Source organism: Pleurodeles waltl, chromosome 4_1 (genome assembly GCF_031143425.1).
Source record: "Pleurodeles waltl isolate 20211129_DDA chromosome 4_1, aPleWal1.hap1.20221129, whole genome shotgun sequence".
In the NCBI taxonomy this organism is placed as follows: Eukaryota; Metazoa; Chordata; class Amphibia; order Caudata; family Salamandridae; genus Pleurodeles; species Pleurodeles waltl.
The window spans coordinates 26893530-26913593 of NC_090442.1; the positions used below are offsets into that span (position 1 = coordinate 26893530).

The 20064-nt window shown below is 45.0% G+C and overlaps 1 protein-coding gene across 1 annotated transcript in view; it reads right to left on the reverse strand.

The window, feature by feature from the left end:
• Positions 1–916: 916 nt before the first annotated feature.
• The window catches only part of LOC138286940 (zinc finger protein interacting with ribonucleoprotein K-like), a 50997-nt gene continuing 31849 nt past the window's right edge, over positions 917–20064 (reverse strand). Inside the window, exon 3 of the mRNA XM_069227316.1 lies at positions 917–3240. Within this exon, the coding sequence (XP_069083417.1) occupies positions 2420–3240 (821 nt within the window). The 3' untranslated portion in view covers positions 917–2419. The remainder of the gene's footprint in view (positions 3241–20064) is intronic.

Consider the following 20064-nt stretch of genomic DNA (forward strand, 5'->3'; position numbering starts at 1 on the left):
CTCCTGTTGGGCTATGAAAGGCACCAAGCATGGTTTTGTGGAGAACTACTTCATGTATTTCAGAAAATCAGAATGGCACCCTAAAGGAAATAAAGGGGCTTTGTGGTTTACTGTTCACCTAGTTCTCTATTTTTATTTTAGCATGTTGCCTCGATCTGTGCTGCCAGAAGGTCTTTAGAACCTATAGCTCGGACCATATTGTAACCAGTCTGTAGCTTGGTATCTTAGCCCTTGGCTGGAGGTTGGTATCTGAGCTTCTTCCCTTACTCTGTATCTGTTTCCACCTAGGTTTCTGCGTGATAATTGCAACCTAAGCAGATACATACCAAGATCAGCCCTATGTCTATGGTATTCTGTGTGGGCACCCAGTTCAAGTTTGCCATCTTAAAACTACATTGTTTCTATAGAGTGGACTGAGTGACGCCAGTGACTAGCCAGACAAGGAAACTGGTGACATGTCCTAGGCTACGGCCTCTGTCCTACACACAAGAAGCGTGTGCTCTTCCCCCGTTATTTGTTTCTTTTGTTTCCCTCAGGGGGCTGCTTCCTTATGACTCATTCCAGTGGCCACATTTTACGTGTTTTTTCCTGTTACTCTTACATCCTTTTTCTTTGACTTCGCTGTGTCGTAGTTTTACTCTTGCTCTAGGCAAGACTGTTGATTTAAGGTCGACAGCACTTTTTTGTTTGTAGGCGACTATGCCTATCCTACAACAAGTCACAACTGTGGTCCCAACCCTCCCAGCTCACAAGCATTACCTCACCAAACACATGACAGTAAAAGGTGATTTGCACCAACCTTTACGCTTGGACTCAATAAGACGACATCTCAGGGAGGTTGTGGTTAAACGGAGATTACCGTTTTCTGACATGAGCAATAAGTCTCATTCACACACAGGCAATGAAGGAGATGCAGTGAAGTTTACAATAGGTTTTATTTCAACAATACTGCGAACTGCTATAGAGTGCATGAGCTGCAGTAATTAGGATAATGAACACGCAAGGAACAGAATGGTAAAAACGAGAGTCGTAAACACAAAATCCCCACCATCTTGCAATTACATGAAGTATGAATAGTTGTGAAATAGGCCGAGTACCCTAGCATGGAAAACCTAACCCCTAACCTAGAAGAGAGCTAGGTATGATAAACCTAACCTGCCACTGCCATGTCCATGGAAAGCGCCCCCAACCCTCATTACCTTGGAATGAGGTTTCTAGATCAGACTCCGTGAGGACACGAAGGCTGGGTCTGCATCAAAGCAACGTGTAGCATAGATAGCGTTGATGGCATCGGTAGGAATCCCTCTGATGGCCTTGACTGTGTGAGATGTATGTATACAGATCTGGTGGGATCCCTGTCGCAGGTGTGTTCTCAAACAACAGATAAGAAGGAATACTTGGATGGCAATTCTATAAACAATTCCTTGAAAAGCACATTCTGGTGACTGTCGCACATAAGTAGGAAAGTACCTAATGTGAATACCTACGTAACTTCTTCTGACACTGATAAGGACGTCTTTACGAAGTAGCACTGATAATGTATGATATAAACATCGTCCTAACTATAAACATGGCACCCATGTTTGAAGAAATAATTAAATAAAGGTGCTAAAACAGAGCAGCCCACGTAGGTTAAAAGTCACTAGGTGATGGGGCACAGACCTGCAAGCCTAAAGGCTAAACTGAACTCCTGATTCCTGATAAAAACTAATAGGATCCACTACAACTTCAGATCCAGGTCTTGCTACAAGCAACAGCACCCTCCCCACACATGCCCAGCTGTGGGTGGTGAGTTGGGCACTGGTGTCTGCGTGACTCCAGAGCAGCCTCACACAAGGCCTAATACCGGGTATCTGTAGGTTCCATGCTTCAAGGCCACAGATGAATATGGCTGGATCTTTTTTGTGGGGTGGCAGAGGGGGAATGAGAGAGGAGACAACCTTCACCAGTATGCTTCATGACTCCATACACTAGAACAGTTGCTTAAACCTAAAGGTTTGAAGGAAAGCCTTGTGCACTCACTGATGGCATAGGGCCCTGAGTAATCAGTCTATATTAATCCAAACAATAAGCTCAGTGAATACAAAAGTCCAAGCGACAAATGTGCTTCCAAAACAATTACTCTATTAAACTCCATAAGTTGTCTTCGGAAACATCAATGGTGCAAACTGTACTTGTAACACTTGGACTACTCTAAAAACACAGTGAAGGTACTATCTACACACTTGATTGCCTCACATCGGAGGGACTGCACAGTCTCTACTCTGAGAAAGTAAGAACCCCAGCCCTGATGGATCCTTAGATGCTGTAGATGGCCTAATTTCATCTATACATTCTTAGATAACGTAAAAGATCAGCTTTCTTTTTTTAAATGATGCTGTTTTGGCAGTGCTTTGGAAAGGCTTCTGTCTTTTATGTGTTACTTGATGTTGCTGAGGAGCCGCCTTTTTTTTAAACCTTTTTTCATACCATGTGCAGCAACATAGCGTTTTCCTGTGTGTATTCTCTGATATCCTAAAAGTCGGTCTTTACAATCAAAGCTCTTGGGACACTCACTGCAGTGAAAAGGCCTTCTGTGTGTGATTTGATGGTGTGCAAGGGTTTTCATATGATTAAACCTCTTTGCACACACACTGCATTGATAAGGCTTCTCTCCTGGGTGTGTTCTTTGATGCCCTGCAAGACGTTCCTTGCGGTCAAAGCCTTTGCCACACACAGGGCAGTGATAAGGCTTCACCCTTGTGTGTATAGCGTGATGGAATACAAGGCTTTCCTTATAAGCAAACCTCATAAAACAAAGACTGCACTGATAAGGTTTCTCTCCTGTATGTGTTCTGTGATGTCTTTGAAGATTTCCCTTCTGAGTAAAGCTTTTCTCACAGATATTGCAGTGAAAGGGCCTCACTCCTTTGTGAGTTATTTCATGGTGTATAAGAGTTGCCTCGTCAGCAGACCTGGTTTCCTGCTCAGGGTAGGGACACTGTCTTAGTCCTGTGTGTGTTTTTTCTTGCTGTAAAAGATGCGTCTTTCCAGTAAATGTCTTCGTACACTCAGCACACGGATACGCTCCTAGGCCGCTCTGTTTTCTTTTGGGCCCTAGAAGTGCATCATTGTTAGAACTCTCACTCTTGTGTGACCTTTGGTGTTTCTTTTCATTCATTCTGTGAGCAAAATTCTTCCTTCCAGCAGAAGCGTGCTGTATCTCTTTACCATTCAGACTTTCTCTCTGAGACTGCGGTGCTGTGGAGTGAAAACAACACTGAAAGTTAACACAGGAAATATTTCTTGAAACAAATACACTGCTATAATACGTGAAAGGTGGACTAATATCTAGGAAAGAAGGGGAAACCTACTACCTGTAACCAATCGTTTGCTGCTTGTCGTACTGCAGATCACATGTGGTGCACTATCCTGCCATCACATTCCGGGCTCTGAAAAAACATGTTTAGTTCAAACATTGAGTTTCGATTTGGAGGATGACCCGTGATCCTGTAGCTGAAATGCAGAATGCTTCAGCACGCAGACTCCAACTTAAATTATTGTATGTTTTCTCCATAAACAGACATCTGTTTACATGTGGAATATAGAAAATAAACTGCTTAGTGAAAATTAGTAACCTATATACTTTCCACCCACACAGCAAGTAGTTGGCGCATGTGACCCTACAACATTACAAGTAATATTTTCCATTTGCACCATGGTGTGCAACAACTTAGAAAAATCTTTACATTTGGGGAGGAGGGAAAAAGAGGTATTTGTGTGACTAATGGTTTCAGAACAATTAGGCACATTTGGGTTTCTTTCCTTGCATAGATGCCCACCCAGAATTACTTTATGAGTGAATGCACAGAACCTCATGTTGCTGCTTTACAACTATCTACTATAGGTACGTTGCTTAGTAAATCCATTTGGCACCTTTTCTGCCTGTGGAACGAGCCTGTGGTTTATTTTGGGGGTCTCTGCGCGAGTGTCAAACCTAGTGCCAAGGTGAGCAAAAAGTGATGGATTAATTGCTTGAGTTAATCTCAGCCCTTGGTAATTACTTGGGGGGACATCCCAGTCCTTCGTTACTTTCGCACACCATACCACCTCAGTTTGAACCAAGCTATATGCAAATCGGTCCTGACCTTGCTCCAATGGGAACAGTCCAGCCAGAACTGTCAAGCTAGGTCTTCCCTGAACCGAAAACAGGCAATCCAGGGCTGTTTTCACCCTTGTTAAGGGCTCATCGGCTGGGTATAGCTTGGTTCCAGTGACACAGTGTACACCTTACCCACATCTGAGCACACTCTTCCCACTTAGGATGACATATTAAAGTTTACATAAAGTGATGGATGGAATGCTTGAATTAATCTCATTGGTAATTAGTTGTTATTTTAAACACCACGCCACCACCATCACATTCTGAATGCATTAAAATCTCAACTGGGAGCCAGAGTCCTCTAGGTGGCAATAAGCCTCCTCAACCCTTCCACGAACGTTTTAACTAGAGTTTTGTCAAATGTACTCAAACGTAAGTGTAGGCGGGGCCAGCTTCTTTATGTATATGTGTATATGATTTCTATGGTGCAAGCCTATCCTAAAGGCTGCAGAGCACTGTACAGGGACAAAGACAAGCACACAGTTTGTTCAAAGAGGTGAGTCCTCAACTCTGTCCTAAACTGGACCAGCCCAGGGACGGTCCTGATGGATATGAGGATTTTGTTCCTGATCATTTGTCCATAGATGGAAAAGGCCTGCTAACATGTTGTTTTCTTTGTTACACTTGTAAGTCTGCAGTCTATTGGAGTTCTCCGATGCATTTGTTGTGTTTGAAAATAAGAGCTGGTCTTAAGGGAATAAGAATGACAAACCAGTGATTAACTTCATAAAAGGGATGACAGCTAGACTGACAAAATAGGAGGAAAGGGGGAAGGCTAAAAAAAGAAGCCATTTGTAACCGGAAAAGCAAGAGTACAGACCGGGAAGAGTCTTAACCTTTGCAACACAATACGATGAAGTAAGGAGAGAGGTAAAAAATGACATTGACACAAAGACAACAGGAGCTTCTGGCAGTGGAGTCCAGCTCAGAAGGTCACTCGGACTCAGGAGATTCTGCTGGTACTCCCCTAGAAGAAGAAACCCTAACTGCAACTTTTTTTAGCCGAGTACAGGTACTCAGACTGGGGTGGACAGTGGAAAGTCATAAAAGAGGGAAGACAAAACAAAAGTGGCACCAACAGAGGAAGAGAAGAAGGAGCAGCTGGAAGACAAAAAGACAACTCGCCTCACAGGAAGATAAAGGTGATGAGCAAGTCGAGGCATGACCATAGGTGGGAATAAACTCTCTATTATCAATCTGACAATGGATGAACAAGATCTCCTGAACCTTGGCTTATATTCCTGCCCCCATAAGCACTTTGATTACAGTCCATGTAGAATTGACCTATTTCTGTTTCTAAGAGACCTAAAGCTGGTTGAGGCACATAAAATCAGGCCTAAGCCAATGAACAGGAGACTAGCGGAGCCCAAAACAGAAATGTGTTCAAGTGACACTAATACTTTAAAACATCATCGAGGCAGGATAATGGAAATACATGTGCAACAGAAGAGTGGGAAGCCATGCTAGAACGGGGGTACAAGTAGATCAGGGGATCCTATGTGGGTTCAAAAGGAAACCCACATATAACTCCTCACTGCCTCATGACAATCTGGATATCTTTAACACATTACGCAATGACAACAGCATTATCATAAAGTCCACCGATAAGGTGGGGATTTGGGATAAAATCTCTTGCCAAGCACTGTATAAGGATGGAGTAGAAAATACGGACTTGTTGTGTTTTGCACTGTTGCGACTCAACAGTTACAACAAACAATAATTTGATAATTATCTAGGATGTGATTTCACTAAATATATGTAAATAGCACACGTCAGGTTTAAGCGCATGCAAACACTTGTTTTGGAATAAAACAATATCTCAAAATGAATATACATTGATGTTTAGACTTTTGCCTACACAACAGTATTTTCATATTTAAAAGTATGTATTACAGGCAAACCTCTGGTACAGCAATGGCACCTGCTTTCCCCACCTGTGCACGTTTATTCAAGGGCTGATGAGAGAAGCAGGTGGTCTGGACATCACAAAATAATGTGGGAAGAACGTAGGAAATAGCTGAAAGCTTCATCCAGAGACTGACTAAACATGATCTGAACCTAACATTCACTCATGAGATCACACAGATCAACGCCAGCATCAGGGACTACCTATCCCAGGATCCTAAGCGCTGCCCCAGATGACAAGAAGAGCCTGAGCTATAAACAGCGCTTTCCACTGTCCTGCAGCGTTGGAGGCACCCGGACGAAACCTGGGACAAGGACAGGCCGTCCACGCCCATCAGAGCCCAGTGGAGGCTGGGCTGAGCCACCCCTCTAACATTCACTGTCTTTTTATTACCGACTCCCCCCTGTTTGCCTTCATTGCTCACCATGAACTCCAGATGCAACTGGGCAGTTCCGTAGTCTCTATGTGTTTTCAGCACTAGCTGGTGTCCTGGAAAAACCTAAACAACCTCCTGCACCCTGTGACCGAAAACAACAGTGCAGGGATTCCAGTATTCTAACAGTTTTGGACTTCTGCTGTTGACGCAATAACCAACGAAATCATCTCAGTAGAAGAAGGTCTAGGCGCATCTGCTGCCATACATAACAATCGCATCACTGGCTGTAGGCCTTCACCTGCAGGGGGTGTTCCTTCCACAGGTGAGGTCTCCAGTTCACCCACAGCGGGCAATGTACATTTGGTTGAGGCCTTCAGCCACCTGCAGAGGGTTCTGTTCTACCATCACCACCCCTCAGCCTCTTCGGAAAAGAAAGAAAGTTGCAAAAGTCGGGGCACCATAGCAATGTTGTGGTGTCACCGGAATTTGTGGGTGACATGCATGTAAATCACTTTCATGAACTGCAAAAGGCACTACCATCCAATTTTCCAGCTTGTAATGATTGGTTGGCTAAGGGAAAGTTTGCTTTGTGGATCGTGCTGAGACATTACCACCTACTCAGTCGCCTGTGTTAGGGGTTCTGTCGTCTGGTATTATTTCAACAGTACGGTCCCGGGACTTAACATCATCAGAAACAGGTGATCAGCATACCATCCCAGCTCATCTAGTTGATTAGCTCCAGTCAAAGGTTTCCCACAGTTAAAATAAAACGAAGTTATTCATTGGTTAGAGGGGCAGTTAAGAAAAAAAAATCTACATTTGTATAATTCTATTATTATGGCACGAAAGGTAGGCTGGTTCGGCAGGCTACCTAAAATATGGATGGGGCTGTATTGTTGTGAACTTTAATAATCCTAGTATTGCTGGCCATTTGTTGATGGAGCTCTCACATCTGTGTATGACCCATGCCACTAAGCAGTCACTCCCTTTGGGTTATTTTTATAGACCTACAATTAAATCCTCTGCTCCTAAAATGCGCCATCAAATACCCTTACTTTCTCATGCTGGAGCTGCAGTTAGAGACCTTACTCAAGGCGTTTCTACCCAAAATAGGTTTGGCCCTTTAAGTGGGCTCAATGACAATGAATGACTTTCCCGCCCTCTGACGACAGTGTCACCACAGTGACAGGATTCTGGAAAAGTTTGCTTAAGGTCAACCGGTTATTCTAAGTTGGAATAAAGCTGGGGTATCCGAAAATGCTAATAATGTTTGGTGGGTCTCTTTGCTGAGGAAGCACAAAGTGTTTTTCTTACATGAAACTTGGGGGGCATGGAACTGTTTGTTACTGGAGGGTTACAAGGTTTTTGTAGTCCAGGTGACAGGTTTTGGCTCGGGTAGAGCTAAAAAGGGTCTCTTCGTTTTTATTTCTCTAAGCCCGACCTCCGATGCTAAGCAAATGGATACTAGTTCCCTGAATTTGCATGCTGTTTGCTTCTCATTTCGGTATTATGGAAATATTTTGCTTGTTAGTTTTATAAATGCAAACCCGTCCCTATCCCGGATGACAATGCACTCAAGCTAAGAGATTTGTTGGATAAGCATTACTTTCCACAGTTCTTCTGGGTGATTTTAACACTCACCAGTGTGAGCCCGGTCCCATTCAGGATGCTTGCAAGTGGTCTCCTCTCCCCCAGTTGCGCACCATTTTAGTCTCTCTGCCGATGGTGAACTTTTAAAATCTATTTTTAGCAGCTTCAACCTGGTCTTGCTTTAAGATCTTAGCTCATTCATGAGTCTTTCTCTGAGTGGGTCCACCTTCTTCAGGAGAAGCTATTTTTCTGTAATTTATTTTATTTTTGTTTCCTTGGGATTGGCTCTTTCTTTATTGAACTTTGAGGTGTTTTGGGACTCTTGAAGCGACCATAATCCCTTAATGCTACTTTCACCTGGGCAAATAATTCTGTACCCTTCAATCACGATTTGTGCGAGCCAGTTTCTATTAAAGATCAGGGATGGTGAATTAGCTGGGACAAAGTTATTCCCAGTCAACTCTATCAAGGATTTTTCTACTTGCTTTTACGAAGACCAGTAGATTTCAACCTCTATTACTACCATCTGCACTGAGGTGAAATCCATCATTATGACCAGTAGGACTAGTCTTCTAACTCCTAGATGATTTGACCATTCTTTTTCACTAACTCACGAAAAGCCCATGGAAGCCTTGAAGGAGAAGCCCAGAGAAAAAAACTAAAGTCAAATCTTGTTGCGATTATCATTCTGCCATTAGGAGCAGGAAGTTGATATTAAGGCAAGAAGTCTGAGAAGATTTGGTGAGCTCATATAATTCCAAAGAATGTTTGAAATGCTGGGAAATAATTAATCGTCCTCTTTTAACTTGTTCTTCGAGGAGTGTTATTCTCAGGTTATTTCTGTATAGTCATGGCTTAAGCGCTATGCTACCATTTAGGATGTCCCTGCCCCTGATGGTGGCACAGATGTGCAGCTGGATAAGTCTACGTCCCTTTCTTTGGTCTTTGTTAGTGCTCAATTGAGAAGAAGTTAGGGTTTCCATTACTGATCTCACAAAGAATAAAGCCCCAGCTCTGATGCTGGACCACCCATTGCTTTTAAATCAAATGTTGACCTTTGGGTACCCTGCTCTAGGGTTTACGTGTTATGACACGTATTTAGGGTTCCCAAGAAAGTCGCGGTTGGAATGCGGTTGCGGGGTGACCACGAGGCAGCTAGAGCTGGTTGCTAATGAGGAAGGAAGTGCTTTCTGTGCTCTTTACTCAATCGCTATTTTGCTGGATCTAAAAAAACTTTTTCCATGACAACTACATGGTGGAGGACCCCTCTTTTTCACTAAACACCCTTTTTATCTCTTTATATCAATCTAGCCATTAGACAACAACTTCCGTCCTCATGGTCAAATTCTGTCATTGTTCCTGAGGGTGACAAAAATGACCCTCGGTGTTGTGGCCCCATCTCTATGATTGTTTCCACTGTAAAGGTGATGGGGATAAATCTGTTAGGTAGGTTAACCAAGTGGGCTAACAAGCAGCAGATTCTGTCGGAGGTACAATATGGTTTTCAGGCTGGCAAGGGTATGGTGGACCAAGTCTTAAATCTCTGAGGTGGGTACACTTCATCTAGGCTTCATGGACCTAACGTCTGATTTTTATAGGGTCAGTAGATCCAAACTGTGGAAAATGATGCTGGCCATGGGTGTTGACAGGTCCACTATGGGATTTCTTAGTGAGCTTCACTCTGATCTCACTGCTACTGTTCATTATGGGTCTTCAGGTGAGTGTACTTCAAAATTTGCCTTGAATAGGGAAGTCAAGCAAGGCTGTATATCAAGGCCTATTTTACTGGTTTTGTATATCAATAATTTGAATAAGGTTCTTTGAACGGTAGATCGCGACCTTTTTAAGGTAGGCTGCCAGTCAGTAGCAGTTTCACTGTATGCTAATGAAGCTATCTTGATTTCTAGTACTGCAGCAACTTTTGAAGAGCTTTGTCAACTTCATGGATAGTTTCAATTACACAAATTACGTCAAATCCAATATTATGATTTTTATACTAAGAGCAGAGCATATTATACCAGAGGTAACATGCTCAGCTACAAACTGGATACACACTGGTGACAAGGAGCTATAATAATAGAATACATGTAAAAATCTATCATTAGAAAAAGCATTCAAAGAAACAGCAAATAAGATTAAAAAAAGAATTAAACAACGGAACTGAGGAAACATCCGGTAAATTTGAAGCAAAACCACCACCTCCAAGGAGAACATTTTTCAAAATGGATAATTGTTGTTTCAGATGTGAATCTAAATTTCATGTAGATGCATCTAACAGTATCTTCCTAGAAGGGAAGAATGTGTTAAATGTAATTTGTTAGGGACTTTGGGTAGAATATGCAGGAATAGTACTAGAAAGAAGGTGGTCAATATGGTGGTGGTGAAGACAGACAAAGGGTTGCCACCCGGCCAAATAACGTGGTGTGTGTGTGAGTGGATGGGAAAGATGTACCACTGGCCAAGGATCCTATTCAGGGATTCAATACTGTCTTTTAGGGAATATTGGTAAACAAAGATGCATTATCAAGGGTAACTAGTAGCTCATGATTTGGATGCTGGCCACCTGGAGTGTATGTTGATCAGTACGGACCGTAATCCTTTCTTCAGCAATATACGCTGTTGGAAACGGTACACAGATGACATCTTTTTGATCGGGTAGGCACAGAAGGTACACTGAAACTTTTCACTGACTGTCTCAACAATTGCCAGCCTCACTTGAAATTCACATTTAATGTCAAACCCAAACTCCGCTCGCCAAAGCCAGCTAGAAGTGGCTGCCGGGAGCCCTTAATGCCCCCCGCCTCGCATGAGAATCACAACCATCACGGGCACGTCTACACCAGAAGCACCTAAGGCTGCTATCCTGGAACATAGCAGGTGCCCAATCATTGTTGAAAACTAGCTCTCCAACAAAAGCTTGGCACAACATGGATTTAATTGCACTACAGGAAACCTGGTCACAACAGGTCTTTCCGCTATTGGGTATCACTACTTTAAAAAACAAACGCAGTTAAGCACAAGCAGCATGGGAGAGCAAGTGGGGGTCTAGCTGTCTACCTCTCACTAACCCTGAAAATGGACATAGAGAGCTGCCACAAAAAGACAAGGACTGCCAAGTGCTCAAACTCTGCAACTGGAATTCCCACAGTAGGCCACCGGTGTTATTGGTTAATGCCGTACACCCAGCTCTTCCCACAAATGAGCTGCATTAAAAAGCCTAACAGCCATCATTACGTACCACCTCCAGACCTACCCTGGTTGGGACATCATTTTGAGAGGAGACTTCAACTCAAATCTAATCAAGGCTGAAGAGGAATAAGAAAAACTAAGCGCTGACAATTCCTAGTGGAACGTCCCGACACAGGTGTCATCGACCTTTACTCACCGTGATCAACAGGGAGCACATTTGGTGACGTCACTGGTGTAGGAGGCTGGCCTGGCTTGTAGTGGGTACCAGAGGTACTTACACCTTGTGCCAAGTCCAGTTATCCCTTATTATTGTAGAAGAGGTGTTTCTAGCAGCTTAGGCTGATAGAAGGTAGCTATGGCAAAGCAGCTTAGGCTGAACTAGGAGACATGTAAAGCTCCTACTATACCACTGGTGTCATATGCACAATGTCATAAGAAAACACAATACACAGAAGTACTAAAAATAAAGGTACTTTATTTTTATGACAATATGCCAACAGTATCTCAGTGAGTACCCTCAGTATGAGGATAAGTTATATACACAAGATATATGTACACAAACCAAAATTATGCAGGTAATAGCAAGAAAAGTAATGCAAGCAGTGTAAAATTACAGTAGATTGCAATAGGAGCACATAGGTATAGGGGCAACACAAACCATATACTCCAAAAGTGGAATGCGAACCATGAATGGACCCCAAACCTATGTGAGCTTGTAGAGGGTCGCTGGGGCTATAAGAAAACAGTGAGTGTTAGAAAAATAGCCCACCCCAAGACCCTGAAAGGTAGGTGTAAAGTGCACCTACCACCCCCAGAGAGCACAGAAGTCGTGATAGGGGGATTCTGCAGGAAGAACAAACACCAGCAATGCAACAACAGTGGATTTCTGGACTTGAGTACCTGTTAGACAAGGGGACCAAGTCCAATAGTCGCAACAGTGTCGAGAGTGGGCAGCAGCCCAGGAAATGCCAGCTGAGGGTGCAAGGAAGCTGCCACCGGATGGAAGAAGCTTGGAGTTCTGCAAGAAAGAAGAGAGCTAGGGACTTCTCCTTTGGAAGACGGATGTCCCACGTTGCGATGAAGCTTGCAGAGGTGTTCCCATGCAGAACGACCGCAAACAAGCCTTGCTAGCTGCAAGGGTCGCGGTAGAGGTTTTTGGGTGCTGCTGTGGCCCAGGAGGGACCAGGATGTCGCCACTTGGAGGAGGAGACAGAGGGGCGCCCAGCAAGTCAGGGAGTCCTCACAGAAGCAGGCAGCACCCGCAGAAGTACCTGAACAGTGTAGGAGGCTGGACTGGCTTGTAGTGAGTACCAAGGGGTACTTGCACCTTGCACCAGGCCCAGTTATCCCTTATTAGTGTATAGGGTGTCTAGCAGCATAGGCTGATAGATAATGGTAGCTTAGCAGAGCAGCTTAGGCTGAACTAGGAGACGAGTGAAGCTCCTACAGTACCACTTAGTGTCATATGCACAATATCATAAGAAAACACAATACACAGTTATACTAAAAATAAAGGTACTTTATTTTTAGGACAATATGCCAAAGTATCTCAGAGTGTACCCTCAGTATGAGGATAGCAAATATACACAAGATATATATACACAATACCAAAATATGCAGTAATAGTCTTAGAAAACAGTGCAAACAATGTATAGTTACAATAGGATGCAATGGAGACACATAGGGATAGGGGCAACACAAACCATATACTCCAAAAGTGGAATGCGAACCACGAATGGACCCCAAACCTATGTGACCTTGTAGAGGGTCGCTGGGACTATTAGAAAATAGTAAGGGTTAGAAAAATAGCCCACCCCAAGACCCTGAAAAGTGAGTGCAAAGTGCACTAAAGTTCCCCAAAGGACATAGAAGTCGTGATAGGGGAATTCTGCAGGAAAGACACAAACCAAAAATGCAACAACTATGGATTTCCAGTCGAGGGTACCTGTGGAACAAGGGGACCAAGTCCAAAAGTCACAAGCAAGTCGGAGATGGGCAGATGCCCAGGAAATGCCAGCTGCGGGTGCAAAGAGGCTGCTACTGGACTGTAGAAGCTTAGGTTTCTGCAGGAACGACAAGGGCTAGAGACTTCCCCTTTGGAGGATGGATCCCCCACGCCGTGAGGAGTCGTGCAGAAGTGTTTTCCCGCCGAAAGACCGCCAACAAGCCTTGCTAGCTGCAAATCGTGCGGTAAGGGTTTTTGGACGCTGCTGTGGCCCAGGAGGGACCAGCATGTCGCAAATTGCGTCAGGAGACAGAGGGGACGTCGAGCAAGACAAGGAGCCCTCTCAGCAGCAGGTAGCACCCGGAGAAGTGCCAGAAACAGGCACTACGAGGATGCATGAAACAGTGCTCACCCGAAGTCGCACAAAGGAGTCTCACGTCGCCGGATAACAACTTAGGAGGTCGTGCAATGCAGGTTAGAGTGCCGTGGACCCCGGCTGGACTGTGCACAAAGGATTTCCGCCGGAAGTGCACGGAGGCCGGAGTAGCTGCAAAAGTCGCGGTTTCCAACAATGCAGTCTGGCGTGGGTAGGCGAGGACTTACCTCCACCAAACTTGGACTGAAGAGTCACTGGACTGTGGGAGTCACTTGGACAGAGTTGCTGGATTCAAGGGACCTCACTCGTCATGCTGAGAGGAGACCCAAGGTACCGGTGATGCAGTTCTTTGGTGCCTGCGGTTGCAGGGGGACGATTCCGTCGACCCACGGGAGATTTCTTCGGAGCTTCTAGTGCAGAGAGGAGGCAGACTACCCCCACAGCATGCACCACCAGGAAAACAGTCGAGAAGGCGGCAGATCAGCGTTACAGAGTTGCAGTAGTCGTCTTTGCTACTATGTTGCAGTTTTGCAGGCTTCCAGCGCGGTCAGCAGTCGATTCCTTGGCAGAAGGTGAAGAGAGAGATGCAGAGGAACTCGGATGAGCTCTTGCATTCGTTATCTAAGGAATCCCAAGAGACAGAGACCCTAAATAGCCAGAAAAGAGGGTTTGGCTACCTAGGAGAGAGGATAGGCTAGCAACACCTGAAGGAGCCTATCAGGAGGAGTCTCTGACGTCACCTGGTGGCACTGGCCACTCAGAGCAGTCCAGTGTGCCACCAGCACCTCTGTTTCCAAGATGGCAGAGGTCTGGAGCACACTGGAGGAGCTCTGGGCACCTCCTGGGGAGGTGCAGGTCAGGGAAGTGGTCACTCCCCTTTCCTTTGTCCAGTTTCGAGCCAGAGCAGGGCTAAGGGGTCCCTGAACCGGTGTAGACTGGCTTATGCAGAAATGGGCACCAAATGTGCCCATGAAAGCATTTCCAGAGGCTGGGGGAAGCTACTCCTCCCCTGCCTTCACACCATTTTCCAAAGGGAGAGGGTGTAACACCCTCTCTCAGAGGAAGTCCTTTGTTCTGCCATCCTGGGCCAGGCCTGGCTGGACCCCAGGAGGGCAGAAGCTTGTCTGAGGAGTTGGCAGCAGCAGCAGCTCTAGTGAAACCCCAGGAAAGGCAGTTTGGCAGTACCAGGGTCTGTGCTACAGACCACTGGGATCATGGGATTGTGCCAACTATGCCAGGATGGTATAGAGGGGGCAATTCCATGATCATAGACATGTTACATGGCCATATTCGGAGTTACCATTGTGAAGCTACATATAGGTAGTGACCTATATGTAGTGCACGTGTGTAATGGTGTCCCCGCACTCACAAAGTCCGGGGAATTGGCCCTGAACAATGTGGGGGCACCTTGGCTAGTGCCAGGGTGCCCTCACACTAAGTAACTTTGCACCTAACCTTTACCAGGTAAAGGTTAGACATATAGGTGACTTATAAGTTACTTAAGTGCAGTGTAAAATGGCTGTGAAATAACGTGGACGTTATTTCACTCAGGCTGCAGTGGCAGGCCTGTGTAAGAATTGTCAGAGCTCCCTATGGGTGGCAAAAGAAATGCTGCAGCCCATAAGGATCTCCTGGAACCCCAATACCCTGGGTACCTCAGTACCATATACTAGGGAATTATAAGGGTGTTCCAGTAAGCCAATGTAAATTGGTAAAATTGGTCATTAGCCTGTAAGTGACAATTTGAAAGAAATGAGAGAGCATAACCACTGAGGTTCTGGTTAGCAGAGCCTCAGTGAGACAGTTAGGCACCACACAGGGAACACATACATATAGGCCACAAATCTATGAGCACTGGGGTCCTGACTAGCAGGGTCCCAGTGACACATAACAAACATACTGAAAACATAGGGTTTTCACTATGAGCACTGGGCCCTGGCTAGCAGGATCCCAGTGAGACAGTGAAAACACCCTGACATACACTCACAAACAGGCCAAACGTGGGGGTAACAAGGCTAGAAAGAGGCTACTTTCTCACACAACCCCCCCCCAAACGAAGGACAATAAGGCTAACCTTGGCCAGTTGAGACTTTATTGTCTAAGTGGTGATAAGTAGAGAGTAGCTCTGCAATAGACTGGTTACTCCCTTTATCATCCACTATATGGTTACTTCCCTGTGGGGATGTAAACCACCCTGTTTGAAGTTTTTTAGCTAAGCAACAATGTGAAGATGTATTTTCAGAGTTTCTATCAGTAAGTTTTAGTTTAGAGCAGTGGGAATTGTCCACTGAACCTATTTGTAGTGATGGAAATGCCAGACAGGGATGCTGTCTCAGAAAAGCCATAGCTGGGCAAAAACTTTGTCCATATGGCTGGAAGAGAGAACAGGGATGCTGTTTCTCTTGGGTTGGAGCAGGGCAGGGATGCTGTCCTATGAGCTCCACACTAGGGCAGGGATGCTGTCCTAAGTGTTGTGAGGCAGTGCAGAGTTTCTGCACTAAAGATTCTCTGGGAGGGTTGGAGGGATGCTCCATGTTAACTAAAATGGTGCTCTTTTTCTCACCAATGTTAGTTATCCCACAGAGAGGTACTTCCACCTCAGGGAGTACAGTTTTGCCAACTTATGATTCCCTTGGAACAGGTGCCACCCCAGGAGAGGTTTCTCCCACCACAGGAATGGTATCCTGAATGGTAGGGTGGTTAGGGGATACTGTGATACCCTTTTTACCTGTTGATGAGTTTTCAGGCCTTCTCTCCTTTGCTTTTTCATTTCAGTAGAAATGAGAGGGAACAATTCCTCTGGGATGTCCAGCATGGCTGCATGGGCATAAAACTCTACATCAGCCCAACCTGAGGCCTCTAGGTCATTACCTAAGAGACAGTCTACAGGTAAGCTAGGTGATACCACTACCTGCTTAGGGCCAGTAACTCCACCCCAACTAAACTGAATTATAGCTAAGGGAAGAACCTTAGTGGAGTTATGGACATCAATAATTTTATACTGTTGTCCAATGATGTGTTGTTCAGGAGCCACTAGGTTTTCAGTCACCAAAGTGATACTGGCACCTGTGTCCCTGTAGGCCAAGGCCTCAACACCATTTATTGAAACTGTCTGCCTGTACTTATCCATTGTAAGGGGACAAGCAGCCAGTGTGGCAAGGCCAATGCCACTAGGTGTGACAGAAACTGTCTTGGGACTGACTACCCCAGTTTCTACTATGGACCCATAAGTGAACCCAACTACACCCTTAACTTGACTGTTGCCAGCAGTCCCACCACTAGTACCACTACTGCTAGGGGCACTAGAGCTTGATGTATTAGTGGTGGTAGGCTCAGGGGGTTTACCTGGACAGGACTTATTCCCTGGCCTATGGCCTCTGTTTTTACACACAAAGCACCAAGGCTTTTTAAATTGTGTAGGTTGAGAAGAAGAGGAAGAATTAGTTTTATCCCCACCCCCTGAAGAGTGTTTAAGATTTGAAGTGGGATCTTTGGTTTTACCCTTATCCCCATGCTTATCTTGAGATTTTTCACCATCTTTCTTCTTGTTGTTCTCTTTGTCACCCCCTGTATAAACTTTTCTGTTCACCCTTGTTCTGACCCATTTGTCTGCCTTCTTTCCCAATTCTTGGGGAGAGGTCAGATCAGAGTCCACCAAGTACTGGTGCAACAAATCAGACACACAATTATTAAGAATATGCTCTCTCAGGATCAAGTTATACAGGCTGTCATAATCAGTAACTTTACTGCCATGTAACCACCCCTCCAAAGCCTTCACTGAATGGTCAATGAAATCAACCCAGTCTTGTGAAGACTCCTTTTTGGTCTCTCTGAACTTTATCCTGTATTGTTCAGTGGTTAAGCCATAACCATCCAGGAGTGCATTCTTAAGAACTTTGTAATCATTAGCTTCATTTTCTTTCACAGTAAGGAGCCTATCCCTACCTTTTCCACTAAATGATAGCCATAGGATAGCAGCCCACTGCCTTTGAGGGACACCCTGTACAGCACAGGCCCTCTCAAGTGCAGCAAACCACTTGTTAATGTCATCCCCCTCCTTATAAGGGGGAACTATCTTGTGCAGATTCCTGGAATCATGCTCTTTTGCAGGATGACTATGGGGAATACTGCTGCTGCCACCATGGGTTTCTAAACCCAGTTTCTGTCTCTCCTTCTCTACTTCTAAAGTCTGTCACTCCAAATCCAGCTGTTGCTTCTTGAGCTTCAGTCTGGTTTGTTCCACTCTCAATCTATTGAGCTCCCTTTCTAACAATCTGTCATCAGGGTGGGTGGGAGGGACATGTCTTGAAACAGAAGTATGATGAGAATGGACAGAAGGAGACCTGTCCCTTACAGAGGGCACCCTCACAGCTTGTTTAACAGAAACATAATTTCTACTGTGATGAGAATGAATGCTCTTGCTATGATGTGAGACAACACTATCTGTATGGTGTGACTCAACATCAGTACCAACTATGCTAGACTGTCTAGTAATGGGCAGGCTTGGAAGTTTCTTTCCTGAATCTTTTCCTGGGGGAGTCCCTGGATCAGATTGGGAACCATTAGCTACTTTTTCAACAGATGGGGCACTTTTAGCCTTATCCTGTTCTCTAAGCATGTTAAGTAACAATTCCAAGGAAGGATTCTTCCCTACACTCAAACCTCTCTCTATGCAGAGACTCCTTGCTCCTTTCCAGATAAGGTGATCATATGCAAGTTTGGACAGATCAACATTTTGGCCTGTGCCAGACATTTTTAGAGAGAGTTAAAGTGATATAAAAAGAGAAAAAAGTTTGTCAGAGCTTTTAGAAAGACTGGAAAAAAACCTTTTTAAACTTTTTAGAACTTTTTAGAAAGTTAGAAGTACTTTTCAGCACTTAGAAAAGATTGAAAAGAGGAAATGCACAACTTTTTGGTTATGTGTATATACACTGAACTTGTTTTGTATATTTTTCTCTTATGAAAAGTACAATGACAAGAGTGGTAAGTAGTCTCAAAGCACTTATCCCACCGCTGCACAACCAATGTAAGAGGCTGGACTGGCTTGTAGTGAGTACCAAGGGGTACTTGCACCTTGCACCAGGCCCAGTTATCCCTTATTAGTGTATAGGGTGTCTAGCAGCATAGGCTGATAGATAATGGTAGCTTAGCAGAGCAGCTTAGGCTGAACTAGGAGACGAGTGAAGCCCCTACAGTACCACTTAGTGTCATATGCACAATATCATAAGAAAACACAATACAGTTATACTAAAAATAAAGGTACTTTATTTTTATGACAATATGCCAAAGTATCTCAGAGTGTACCCTCAGTATGAGGATAGCAAATATACACAAGATATATATACACAATACCAAAATATGCAGTAATAGGCTTAGAAAACACAAGTGCAAACAAGGTATAGTTACAATAGGATGCAATGGAGACACATAGGGATAGAGGCAACACAAACCATATACACCAAAAGTGGAATGCGAACCACGAATGGACCCCAAACCTATGTGACCTTGTAGAGGGTCACTGGGACTATTAGAAAATAGTAAAGGTTAGAAAAATAGCCCACCCCAAGACCCTGAAAAGTGAGTGCAAAGTGCACTAAAGTTCCCCAAAGGACATAGAAGTCGTGATAGGGGAATTCTGCAGGAAAGACACAAACCAAAAATGCAACAACGATGGATTTCCAGTCGAGGGTACCTGTGGAACAAGGGGACCAAGTCCAAAAGTCACAAGCAAGTCGGAGATGGGCAGATGCCCAGGAAATGCCAGCTGCGGGTGCAAAGAAGCTGCTACTGGACTGTAGAAGCTTAGGTTTCTGCAGGAACGACAAGGGCTAGAGACTTCCCCTTTGGAGGACGGATTCCCCACGCCGCGGCGAGTCGTACAGAAGTGTTTTCCTGCCGAAAGACCGCCAACAAGCCTTGCTAGCTGCAAATAGTGCGGTAAGGATTTTTGGACGCTGCTGTGGCCCAGGAGGGACCAGGATGTCGCAAATTGCGTCAGGAGACAGAGGGGACGTCGAGCAAGACAAGGAGCCCTCTCAGCAGCAGGTAGCACCCGGAGAAGTGCCAGAAACAGGCACTACGAGGATGTGTGAAATGGTGCTCACCCGAAGTCGCACAAAGGAGTCCCACGTCGCCGGATAACAACTTAGGAGGTCGTGCAATGCAGGTTAGAGTGCCGTGGACCCAGGCTGGACTGTGCACAAAGGATTTCCGCCGGAAGTGCACGGAGGCCGGAGTAGCTGCAAAAGTCGGTGTTTCCAACAATGCAGTCTGGCGTGGGGTGGCGAGGACTTACCTATACCAAACTTGGACTGAAGAGTCACTGGACTGTGGGAGTCACTTGGACAGAGTTGCTGGATTCAAGGGACCTCGCTCGTCGTGCTGAGAGGAGACCCAAGGTACCGGTGATGCAGTTCTTTGGTGCCTGCGGTTGCAGGGGGACGATTCCGTCGACCCACGGGAGATTTCTTCAGAGCTTCTAGTGCAGAGAGGAGGCAGACTAACCCCACAGCATGCACCACCAGGAAAACAGTCGAGAAGG